General features: G+C 40.8%; 1 protein-coding gene across 1 annotated transcript; it reads right to left on the bottom strand.

Annotated features, from left to right (window-relative positions):
* Positions 1–8: 8 nt before the first annotated feature.
* Positions 9–6,216, bottom strand: SPX (spexin hormone). Its single transcript, XM_032687986.1, has 6 exons — positions 6,169–6,216; positions 5,222–5,302; positions 5,037–5,094; positions 3,606–3,668; positions 2,913–2,996; positions 9–840 (listed from the first exon to the last, which is right to left on the bottom strand). Exons 1-6 carry the CDS (start codon positions 6,172–6,174, stop codon positions 782–784), a joined length of 351 nt encoding a protein of 116 aa, XP_032543877.1. The 5' UTR covers positions 6,175–6,216; the 3' UTR covers positions 9–781.
* Between the last annotated feature and the right edge of the window lie 6,713 nt (positions 6,217–12,929).

The following is a 12,929-nucleotide window of genomic DNA, read 5'->3' as shown; positions in this document are numbered from 1 at the left end:
ATGTGGCTACTTTTTAATTACCATGAGAACTACAGAGGGCTTTCCAGTAAGAGCACAAACCGACATGAATAATGTGAGATACATCCTTATCAGCATGGAATGATAATTAACAGTTATGTACAATTCCAGTTCTGCAACTCAAAAAGCAAGAACAAAAAAGCACAATAACTATGCAGTCATTAATGAGGCCCTGATAATCTAAGTCCCATAGTGTCTTCATGTGGTGGGACTTGCTCAATAGAATTATTCACATTTCTGCATGTGTGTAACTGGGGCAGTAGATGCTGCTGCCTATTCCCTGTGGTGACTGATACCTGCAGCCAAAAATAGCTGGATTTTTTTAATGTCTCACTGAATTTATTGATCACTAGCAGCTTACAGGGCCAGCAGTGAAGTGGTAAAAGAATCTGTTCTTGTGGAAGTTAAAAAAGCTTCAATATACAGCTGGGTGGAAGGTGACAAAAGATTTCCTAATAACAACTGAAAAACTGTTTTTAATGAATTAGTTGTCCAAAAAGACAGTTTTAACCATTTCTCTGTGTATTTTCATGTATTTTAAATTTTGAGTGTGACATAGAAAAAGATCTAAGGAAAGCAGGAACTTTACAAATGCATTCCCTTATCTCAACTTGTACCTTTAATCCCTTTGCATTCAGAATTTTGCAACGCAAATATATGTCACCCTTTGTGAACTTAAGTGAGAATGGATGAAACACTCTGCTTACACAAGTTATGCTTTCAGGGTCGATGCAATACAAATACTAAAGAAATTTGAAATATTTCACCAGTTTGATAGATTATCTGTCAAGTAGCCAGGATGATCACTGTTTTCTTCTTCAACTGTAAAGACAAAACACAATGGAGGAAACATAAGTTGTGGATAAAGGTAAGTTCAGTCAGGCAAAGTTTTCAGGAGATAGATGTGCCTCAAGCGCAGACCTAGTGTAATGTGACTTCTTAGCTAAGAGGGGCAGGCATCTCCAGAAATGATAATGTCTTCTCTCATTTTAAATGTAGGAATTTTTCTGTTTGCTGAAGAGCAAAGATACAAACCCTGTCCAGAGGGGTATCTTAGCACAAGCAAAAAAATTTTCATGGCGAAGAAAATAATGTATTTGTTCTTTATTTGCACATTGCCCTCAGTCAAGAGGATTCTAAAATCAACTGAAAATTATCCTCTGAAAGTGTATGGCTTGTCCAGGTTTGAATGTCTTATTATTCCCTGCTCAATGATGGCAATGTTATTCCACATAGTATTTTTTTCAAACAGGCTGCCAGTTCTGCTGAGCTCTCTCAGATATGTCACCTTTTTCCTCAGGAGGTTGTTGCTGTCCACCCTCTCTTGGGAACAACAACAGCATTCAGGAAAATACCACTAAAATTTATAAAAGTCCACCTACAGAGGATTTTCTCTTTTTGCTGGCGTACAAATGACACTTTCACTGTTTTATCTTTAGAACTGCTCATATATTTTGTCCAAAGCACAATGCTAATTTTTAAGTCTGCCTCTCTCTCTTTGCAAAATGCCACTGAATTTTTTTTTTGGTGGTGTAGTTAGACCAGGACAGGGAAAAAGAGCTGAACATGGACCCTCAGCACTATATGAGGTACAGTGGGAGATTTTAGGATGTGGCAAAGACAGGAGTGGTTCCAACACACCTGTCCATACACCAGGTAATTTCTGGGAGGTGTTTCTCACACCCTCTTGACATTTCAGGAAAGGTGTCAAAGGTACAAAATCACCTCATATTTACTAGGGGTTTACTTCACATTTCCTAATTCAAGTAAAGCCCTTTTTTTCCCCTGTCAGCATGTCAGCAATTGATAGTCTGAATAAGGAACTCACAGCCAGGTGGCTTTCAGCCTCCCTGTCCTGAACCAAAGAGGGGAAGAGCATAATTTGGACAAACTCCTGGGCTTGTATGTGCTACTACAACCTCCCCAGCACCCGGGGCCAGAGCACAGCACAGACTCTCCACAGTCTCTAGGGTGTATCCTCCTCTCTGTCCCCCCCTAAAAAAGAGTCTGTGTCCCTGCAGAGGTGAAGAGGTGAAAGGCATAAAGAGAGAGGACATAGATTTAGGGTCTCAGCCTGGTGAGCTGTATCTGTTCATCAGACAACGAGGGGATAATGGCCTTGCAGGAAAGCTGCTCTAGAGAGGAAAGGTGGTTTATACGGGGTGAGGGAGCTGGGGAACACAGGATAGGGGTCCTCATCCAAGGCAGTGCAATATGTGCAAAGCAGATAAGGGAAGACAAGTTATTTAAGCCTGACTCAGCAGCTGGGTGTTGCTGAGGGCTGTTGTGGAAGGAGGATGTGTGTTCTGAGGTTAAGAAGTGAGAAGTGGAAGCACGTGGCTGGTGGTGAGGCTTCAGGGTCTGGAGAGTTCGACAATATCTCTGGGAGGCTGGGAACATGTGAATTATGGGATTTTTCAGGATGTTCCAGAGCTCTAAGTGTCACTGGGATCCCTTGTCAGCTGTGCCAGCAGCTGGGTTTTCAGGAGCCAGATGTGAATCCCACATCTCCTCTGCTGGGGCTTTTACGGATTCTTTAAAGCCTTTACACCAGGACACAAGATCCAATGGAGGAATGAAAATTTTAAAAGCCAACAACATTCTGCAGAAAAAGGAGCCCCAGTAAAGATTTGGCTTGGTAAATTCAATTCAAAATATCCATTCCCAAATTATCCATTTAAACCAGCAAAAAATCTGAAAAGTAAATTAAAAGCAGAATATACAAAAATTTACCTGTTGTCATTTATGTGACTCTTGTTCTAATCTGTGCAAATGTAACACAGTGCACTCTGTAGAACACCACCAAACTAGATCAATTTACTAAGTTGTTAGTAAATGGAATGCTGGAAAACTCCTTTTTAAAAAGGTCAGAGTAAGACAAAACATGCATTTACCTTCTTTTGCTTTCTGTAAGGAACTAAGGAACAGTGCAGCAGCTTCAGAAAGAGGTAAAGGATTTGTGTTTTGGCTTCGTGTTTCTAGAATGATAAAATCACAGATGCATGGTTTGTTAGCATCTGAGGGCATTTCTTTGCTTTGTTCTTTGTTTTATTGTTATTTATGTAACTAGAGACACAAGGACAAGAAAATACTGTTATCTCCTTCGCTCTGTAACATTCTCTGCTGAGCCTGATAGATAACACAGAAGATATTAGCAATCTTTTTAGGAGGGGGGTTATTTCAAAGTCTCTTTTCTTTTTTTGTATGTTCCTTACTTTGCTACAAAAATCTGTTTCCTCCAAAACCATTGGCTAGCACAGGTTAATGTTGTCTAGTTTTGTAATTTTTTCAGTTCAGCACAATTAATAACTTGACTTGATTTTTTTCCCAGTGGAAAAAGCAAGTCAAAAGTACTGATGAGAATCTCACTTAGCAGCCAAGTCAGTCTGGAAATTATGTAAATAAAGTCACACAGGTGCACAAGAATGGAAAGCCACTTTGTCATGGGCTTTTTGGAGAGAAGGAACTAACAAAAGGAGGTTTAATTGCTTCCTTGTATAGGATTCCAGGAAAACAAATCCCACAGATTTCTCCCATAACCTGTGGAAAGACCAGTGTGTTACCTGCCCCTGTGCACATGTACTTACCAAGCTGCATCCTGTCATACAGATCCTTCCTCTGGCTCTCCTCTGGGATGAACCGACGTCCCTCTACAAAAGCAGTGGGAGAAGGGTTAAAAGCAACCTCCCCAGCGTGTTGGAATTCCTGCTTTGCAGTCCCTAAAGTGCTCATTTCAAAATGCAGAATTACAACACTACTTCTAGAATAAAGTGGGAGATGTAAGTCCATCTCAGGGTCATTCCAAATCAGGATTAGCCCATCCCGGACCAGAACACTCAGAGACATCCTTTATTCTGTAGAACTGTTGTTTCAGCACTTTTCTTTCTTGTATTAACCTGATGTAGGAACTGCACATAGGGAGGAATTTACTTTATTTTCCTCCCTCTTTCCTGCTCTATGGTCAAGAGCCTTCAATCTCTTTGCTGGACTATAAAGTATTGCCTTTTAAAGTGATATTTCTATTTAAAAAATGAAAAAAACCCACCCCAAACTAACCAAATAAACTCACATTTCTTCCTATGCAGCAGTAAGAATGATGCAAAGCTTGGCATAGAAGTAACACAGTCCAGTTGAAATAATTAAAAAATAAAAACAAACAAAAAAGGGACAAATTCTTTCTTTTATGAATAGAAATTAATGTCACAAGAACTTCTATCAGTTATGTTTATGCTTGGAGCCTATATTTATTTTGTGTTGACATTATTTGTTTTGTCTCCCTTTTGCATTTCTCTCAGGATTATGACCTTCATTTTTTTTCTAATTTCAAGGAAGCTCTTAATACCTACCCTACCTAATAGCTTTTAATTTTGAAACAACAATTCAGAGTATAATTTATTACAAATATTAATATTTCCATAGAATTTTGTGGGTTTGAATTGAAGGAAAAAACTCTCTTTGGCTCTGGATTTTATCTTTATATTTAATTGTACTTTAACTCTGGACTAACAGCAGAAACTCAAAATGTCATTTACACCACCTTAACATCACAATATTGATCTAAGTTCCTCTTAGAATAGGTTGCTTGTGGTCTTAATACTAACTGTGATGCAAAGATGCTTGAAATAAGAATATGTGTTCTCCTACTGCTTGAGAAGCTGTTTTAATAAAGCCTGAACAGGAATAAAGGAATAACAATTATATCCAGTATTTTTTTAGGCCCCTTTAAAATTATTTCAGGAAAACTGCTTTTCTAACAGGTTTTACAATGAAGTTTCAAACTCTGCACGTTTTCAGCACTTTCTTTCTCTTTTCTTCTTTCAACACTTGCTTTCTTCAGTTTGATTTCTTTATAAAATAATAATAATAATATTGCAAATGCCACTGTGTCAGAGACAAGAAGAAATAACTAATTAGCACATCCCTGCAGTCCTCAGAGCTTCTACCTCCACAGCATCCTCAGGATTTACTGCTCGTGTGGAGCCAACATCTCCTCAGAACAGAAAGAGCTCGGGACTTACGTGCACCCTTCAAATAGAGCATGGCCTGAGGAGTCCAGTTTCTCCTTTGGAAATGAGCCTTCACACAAAACAAAAAGAGAAAAGAGACATGTCAACATTGCATGGCATTGCTAAGCAGTACAAATACTTAGTGGCACCAACCTCTGAGCTCCATGGATGAGGCAGGTCCAGCCTGAGCAGCTCACCTGAGGGGCACTCCAGGAGAACACAACAAAGGATGCTGCCAGGAACAGTGCCAGCCCCGATGCTGTCAGTTTATGCAGCCCCTGTGCACAACAAAGAGCCAATGAGGCACAGGAAAGGACTTTCAGACCTGTAGATCCTCTCAACTTCACATCTAAATGTGAGGGTGTTCCCTTTTGTTGCTGCCTTGCTGCCAAACCCCTTCTTGCTCAGTGGGTATTTCAATGCACACTGGTCTGATCAGAGGATGGATGTTAAAACAAACATGCTTTATTCTCTTCAGTCAAACTCATTGTAAAGGTGAGAACTGCCATCAAGGCAAGTATCTTTTGTGCTCCTATTTGCAAAGACGTCAGATCCTCCAAAACTGAGAATAATGTACAAACTGAGGGGAAAGATGGTATAAAGTCTACCTTGATTTTACCAAACCTTAGACCTTGTCCTTCCAAACAAACAAGCCAACCAACAAGGAGACCAAATCACTACTTCCTCAAGTTCAAAAAGGAATTTTTAAACTTATCATCCTGTTAACATCAACCATGACTACACACATGTCATGAGACAGAGTTTTTTTGATTCTTGGATCCTGTCCACTGGTGCAGCACATGCAAATGAAAGCATTGAGTGTGCATCCTCTGTGAATAAGTTGTATCTCTGCTTGTGCTCACAGACCATGTTGTTATTCATGTGTTGAGTACAGTGATGGGCAATAGAGAGCATCTAACACCATGATTTCATTCACAGTGGTTTATTTCATCCTGATTATGTTCTTTTCTTAATGCAGTTGTTTCAAGAACACTAAATAGATCTACGCATATGTTTGCCTCAGGTTATTTTTAAGGTAAAATCATTAAGCCCCTCTGCAGTTCCTAAATATTGCATTCACATGAAAAAAACCCATAAATTGCAAGCTGAATGTTTCCTACACACCAAAAAAAGTCTCACTTACCTTCATATTTATCTCAGCAGCAAACCTTCGGTCTTCTTTTCTTGGGATAACGTGTCACAAGATCTCCTATGTGTTCAGGGGTCCCTTTTTAAACCTTTGGAGTGCAGGTGCCCTCCCCTTTTGTGGCAGGGCGGAGGAGTCTGAAGGGATCTCTTGTCAGCCCTGTAGATGGAGAAGTAGAAGGTCTGATGACTCCTGAGGGAAACCTGTAGTCTTACAGGAAGTCATGACTGAAATGATTGAAAGATGGACACCCTTGGAGATGCACCCCATTAACCAGGTGAATAACCTCTGAATACATCAGCCCTGTGCATCTGCAGTACGTCACCTTCTTGCTGGATGATCAATAATCACAGACAGAGCAGATATTAATATGGATGATGAGTGTTTACCCAGGATAATCTAACTTATATCAAATTACTATCTGTTGTGGGAGCTGGAAAAGTTGGTAAGTTACTCGCCAGTCATAATGTGCCAGCATCCAGAAAAAAAGTGACTTATCCAGTGTCACTAGCTTGAGGTTATTCCTGGCATACATTTCGAGGAAGCAGTCTCTTGTTTGATTCTCTAACCATCTCTTGCATCTATTTTTCTTACATACAAGCAAAAATATAAAGCTGAATAATAATAATAAAAAGGAACCAAACCCTGAACTCTTAATAGTCAGAAACACTTTTCTGTCTCATGGATTGGGTGGAGTAAAAGCTCAGACCATGGGCTTGAATAGGTCAAACGGCAGAGCAGTAAACAGAAAAAAGGCAGGAAGCAGGGATCAGAGAAGCCACTTCCATAAGCTACTTCTGAGTGATGGTTGGACTCACTGTAGTCATGAACAGTGGGTTTGGTCCTCGGGCAAAGAGCTTATCATGCTCGATGCCTGGCCTTGCTTGCTCCATCAGTCCTCCTGCCTTTTTTTCTCTGTAAAACAGGAGATGGAAGCAGAAGGGGAAGCAAAGCAAAGCAAAGAGGGAGCTAGAAATTGGCTACTTGGAATTTTCCTGCAGCAGCCTCACAAACAGGGCCAGCCCGTGGCGTAACAAAAATTCAGGTGGGCTCATACGTGTGACAAACACTTGCTCTGGATGTCTGTGGAGTCTGAGGGAGGAGTGTGCACACAGGCACTGCCACAGCCTGCTCTGAACTTTTCCCTGGGGTGATGTGTCCTTGGAGACTGCTCTGAAGAACACTGTTAGTGGAGGTGCCATTGCTGTCCACGTTTCTGGGGAGATATCACTCTGTTCTCTGCTCATTGGTTCATTGAATATACAGAATTAGCATTAGCTGCAGTTCACTTCGGTATAGACACAAGAAGCAAGAAGTTCAGGTTTTGGTCTCAAGCAGCTCTTGTGATGGCTGGGAGATGCTGTTTTACCTCTATCCTTTTTAAAAGGCCATGTCATGATGCATCCTAGCCAGCAGTGAGGATTCTGCTTGCATCTACTTCAGTGGAAAGTATATGTTTTCCCTGCTCTTTTCCTCTTGCCCTGACAGATCAGAGACGTTTCTTGATGATGTTTAACCCTTAGCCTTAGAAGGGAACTGTGCATTGCATCCAGGAGACGTTTAACATGCAGAGACTTGGAAAAGGTAAAGCTACTCACCTATTCCCTTCTGAAGTGACTTTAGATCTTCTCTTTATGCACAGACCACAGGACCAGAATCAAAACATTCAGCTGAGCCTGTGAAAATTAACCCCCTGCCTTCAGTGTCAGTCACTGTGAAGCATATTCTCTTCATGAGGGTTCTCCTTGTGATAGAAAAACCAGAATGTGTTTGACACTGAAAATAAACACTGCTTTTTCTGCCACTGGAATGAGACAAGGCGATGCAAAACAAACTGGGAAGACAGCCAGCTGAGCCCCTCCTGTTGGAACTGGGGAGAAGAGGAAGGGAATGGGAGGCATGGAGAAAGGTTTATGTTGCTACCACACTGCAGAAAGCAACTTCAGCTTTTCTTATTTGTGACCACTTTGCAAAATCTGAGCTGCCCTGAGTTGGTGTTGCCAGTGTCTCTCTCTCTCTTCCAAACCTGACTGTATTCCCATAGTCCCACTGGCCTCCTTGTAGAGACTGGGGTTTGTTTGAGGCTGCCTGGAGGGATCAGGGAGCTGAACTGGACAAGTCCAAACCTGAACTGGGTTATGGTGGGGTCAGGTGACTGTCAGCTCAAGACCAAATGCAGGATCTTGACGGCATCATCTTAAATTAAATGGTTTTAGTGCTGTACCATCAGATGTTTCAGTGGCACCTCTGAAGGTGTCTGTGTGTCTTCATTGCCTTCAAACAGCATTTTGCACAGACAACATCAGGTGAAATGAACCCAACCCCAAGTTTCATTTCCATATTTTTTTTCGAAAGGTTTTTTATTTTTTTATCTTAAATTCTCTGTGCCTTTGTGACTTAGGGCTCTATATCAATTTATTTTTACTGTGACCAGTGATTCCAAGTTGCTTTGGTGTTTCAAAAAGGAGAGTGTTTGCATTCACAAGATAAACGTGGATGTGTATGGGCATATGTGAGCTGGTACTCCTGGAAAATGAAGTGTCCTATAATTGGGTTATGGATCATAAAACACTAAAAAACTACAGCACTTCAGGATGATGAGCTGTACACGAAACACTCATTGTCAGTGCTGTCATTTCTCAGCTGATTCACGTAGAGGAGGAAGTGGCTCTGGCATGTAATCAATACCCTGAGTGAGAGAAGTAGAGTGAAGCTTGTTATAGCCAGCACGACCCCTTATTAGAAAGAAAATAACCTATTCTTATTCCTAAAGACAATCTAAAGGGCAGGGAATGCATATCCTGACACTGCAAATGATAAAAAGCCAATTTCTGGGATTGAAGTTTGGTGCTGAGGTGAGTGAAAAAGTTCCCATGTGGTAGAGTTTTGACTGCTGGGGTCAAACCTGCATCACTGACTTGTGTCGTGACTGTGTTCTTTCCCAAATATTTCCCTAAAAATACAGGCTACAGTCACAGGGCCTGTATATTTTTAACTGCTGGTAAGGGCACCAGTGATCCGTGGCTTGCCTTTGAGTAAGAGGTGTAGCTGTTGTGTGTGGGTGGCCAGGAGGTACGTCAGCAAATACGATGTTCTGATGCTGTCAAGGCACAAATCTCCTGAAACTTATGACCTTTGTTTTGTGTTTATTCTCATTTCCTTTGTTCTTTCCTGCTAGTTTGTTAACTCCCTGGGAAGTAAATCTCACTTCTGTCTGGCACCTGAGCAGCACCTAGAACAGGGGTAGTTGTGGCTCCTACAAACAAACCACAGCATCTCAAAAGGCTGTGACATATCATGGCAGAGTCTGCAAGGTAGGGAATTGCAAACAGAATTTTGCATTTAATTTGCAGTAAGGGGATTTAAGTTGCATAGTGGGGTGAGCTTCCTACTAATAGCACAGTCAAATACAAATAGGCTGCCTTGGAAGGCTGTGGATTTATCATCACTGAGAAACTGAGAGAATAGATGAGCCAACCCCATCTTAGGACTCATTGGTAAGCTGATTCTGCCCAGGTACATTGGGATGAACTGTATGGCCTCTTAACATCTTCTTTGGGACTGTTTTTTTGTGTTTCACCTTCCAAAGCTGACTCTGGACTTTAACCCCTCACATATCTCACTCAGACTAGGGGGAAGTTCTGTATTCACCTTGTAAAACCTATTGATTGAGCAAATCTCATCTACAATCCATCAATACATTTTATGTCGGCCATTTTATGTCACGCAAACATGTTTGTCAGAATAGGCCCTAACTTACAGAATCAGAATCATAGAATAGTTGGGGTTGGAAGACACCTTTAAAGTTCATCTAGTCCAACATCCCCTGCAATGAGCATCCTCAACTTCTCTGGGAAGTTGTATTTCCATGGTGCAGCTCTGAAGGGATGTAAACCAGGTGCATGATTACAGAGGCCATTAGTTGCTGGCCCAAAATTTATCCAGCTACTCTGTTGCACATTCAGCGCCAGAAACATGTATAGATTCCAGTGCTAATTCCAGCACTACTACATAGTTGCTAGAGCTACTTTCCTTCTTTTCTCTGGACTGCATGAGAAGAACTGTGCTAAAAACTACTTGAGGTACAGAACAAGGTGTAGAAAAGCCAGTCTTTTGGGGATCATGGAAATGCCTCACACAAGAGAGGTAACAGAGCCTTTGTTGAGGACTACAGTGGCCAGGCCCAGGCACTACTGTTTGCAGAAGCATGTTTATGGAAGAGAATAAAGTTCAAGGGATAATTGTAAGTAAAAGTAAAAGTTCAATATGTTATGTGGGGTGAGAGATGTTTGAAAGTGTCAGGAAAGAGTAGAATTCACAGTGTAAAGATCCCAGAAAGAGGTATTACTTCTGAAGTTCAGAGAACCATAGGATGGGACAACATTATTTTTTATCAGCAATGGACAAGTCTGGGGCAAACACTAGGAAACCGAGATTAGCTGAGAAAGAGTTTTCTCCAGTTTTCAAGCAGGAAAAGAGATCTGACTATCTAAGTATAACAGAGCATACAACATAGCAGAGGCTCTACAGCTCTTCAGACAGGCAGGTCTGTATGGATCTTGCAGGACTTACCTTTCTGCAGTGACAGAATCACTGAAGGCCAAGGAGTCATCTGACCTTTTCTTCCACCCCCATGAACTTGGCAGAGAGGATTTTTGTCTTTGTCAAGAAGTTACATTAGTTGGGCTACAGAACAGGCTGAGCATTGCTCATGTGTTACACACACTCTTGGCTGAGCACATTGGTCACTGCTGGATGACAGTACCAAGTTTCACTTTTATTTAATAGTTTTCCCACAAAACGGGGAGGGACAGCAATGTTGGTTCACTTCCACATTTTGGGTTTTAACCACAAAGAACTTGTGAGAGCACTTCTAACATTTTTTTCTAGGAGTGGTGTCATTTCCCCAAGTGCCTGGAGAAGTCTGATGGGTTGGTACTGGACAGGCAGTAGTCCCAAAACAACACTCTATTTCCAGCTATTTACACATCATATAACTAAAGATCCACACTGCTAAAATGCAAATTGGGTTTGATAATTTAATACTAAAAAGAGGAGTTGGTTAAGGATCCTAATGACAAAATATTATTTTCTTTTTTCACAGAACAAAGGACAGAGTAGGGAGTTAGCACAGAGATTCTTTAATACACCATAAGCTCAAGAAGCTTCAACACTTGTCTTCCTTTCAGAAGTGGTAAGAGCCATGAAATTTATAATTTCTGTATTCTCTGCTATAACTGTCACAGAGAAATTAGGAGAGATCTGCTCCTGCATGGAATTTTGCTGTAAGTGGGAAAAGTAGGAAGGAACTGCTGATAGAAATGAGAAACATCCCAGGAACCTGAGTTGAGACACAGCAAGAAGCTATACCATGATTTTCCTAGCTGTTTTAAAAAATAAGCACAGGAGAGCAGCGAGACTTTGAGGCATTGAAATTACAGGCAATTAATTGAACAGCTGCAGGTGAGATGTGAGAAAAAAAGTAAAAAGGGTGGAAAGCTGGAGCCTGATGCTTGATTAACACCTGGTTGCAGCTGGTTGTCCCTCTCAGCCTGGGAGCTGAGTGGCAACAATTGTACCTTATTAAAGGTGATTTTCCAGCCAATGGGAAATTGGCTTGGGTCATTTAAATACTGAAGTTCAGACAGCTACTCCTGCTCAGAGAACGGATAAAATAGCTGTGTTATTTCTCCCAGAGAGTAACTGAAGTTATTTCCACATGCTAGTGTAAGTATAAGGGGCTTTGTTTTTTCCTTTGTGTGGGTTTTTTTTTGTTTGTTTGCTTTTTCTGAGGCATTGCAAGTGTTATTTAAATAAACATTGCAGATAAAAAGTCTAGTATCCTTTAGCGGAGTGTTACCTTTATCTGCTTGAAGGCTCCTGTACACTCAGAGAACATGCCTAAATCTAACTGCAATGCTTTTTGAAGTTTCTCCTTTTAAGATAATGCATCTACTTTTTAAAGGCAATGCACCTCTAATAATGTGTCTCTAATATAGGAGACTACTCTGCTTTTCTGACATTTATTTTTAAGGAGCAAATCTTTTAAAACAGACGTAATTAAAAGCAATCTCTTCTCTATTTTTTTTTCTGAGCTTCTTACTATTGTTATTTTTTTTAAATATTTTTGTGGGTAAGGGCATATTCATTAAGATAAACGTTACCACTTGCAGAAACAACAATAGAAAAATAATCTTGGGTATCTTGCCTCTGCATATATAAAACCAAGTTGCTGCCATGCAGGCAGCTTGTAATAAACCAATTTAAGTAGAACACTGAGTATTTATGTCCATTGCAATCCAGATTAATAAACACTTACATACAATTTTATTCCTTGCTTCATAAGATTATACAAGTGGCAATTCTTGTGTTATATGCCAGTGAATCATGTTGCTATTTTGGGGAAAGGAATTAGTTTTTCTGTCTTAAAGAAAAGCAGGATCTAACTTCTTGGGAAGGGGAGGTTTCTTTGTTTCATTTCTTGATGCAGAGTTTGAGTAAAAAGACCCAGTTCAATGAAATCTGCATCCTTGTGGAGGCAAGCTGGTATTTGTACTGTGCAGGGACAAGGGGTCTGGTGTTCTCCCTCTGCAGAAAACCACGTTAGTCTCTCTTGCAATCACACACCTCCCCATGAGCTTTAGTTACAAAGCTGGAGTTTAATGTTCCTCTGCCTGTAACAGAAGGCTGGGCTGTGATGGTGCTGCTCTGACAGGCTGGCTATGAGTAAAACCCTACCTTGGACTCTCTGAGGATGG

Source organism: Chiroxiphia lanceolata, chromosome 5 (assembly GCF_009829145.1).
Source record: "Chiroxiphia lanceolata isolate bChiLan1 chromosome 5, bChiLan1.pri, whole genome shotgun sequence".
Lineage (NCBI taxonomy): Eukaryota > Metazoa > Chordata > Aves > Passeriformes > Pipridae > Chiroxiphia > Chiroxiphia lanceolata.
Note: the sequence above shows the minus strand (reverse complement) of the source record. Positions and strands in the feature narration are given on the sequence as shown.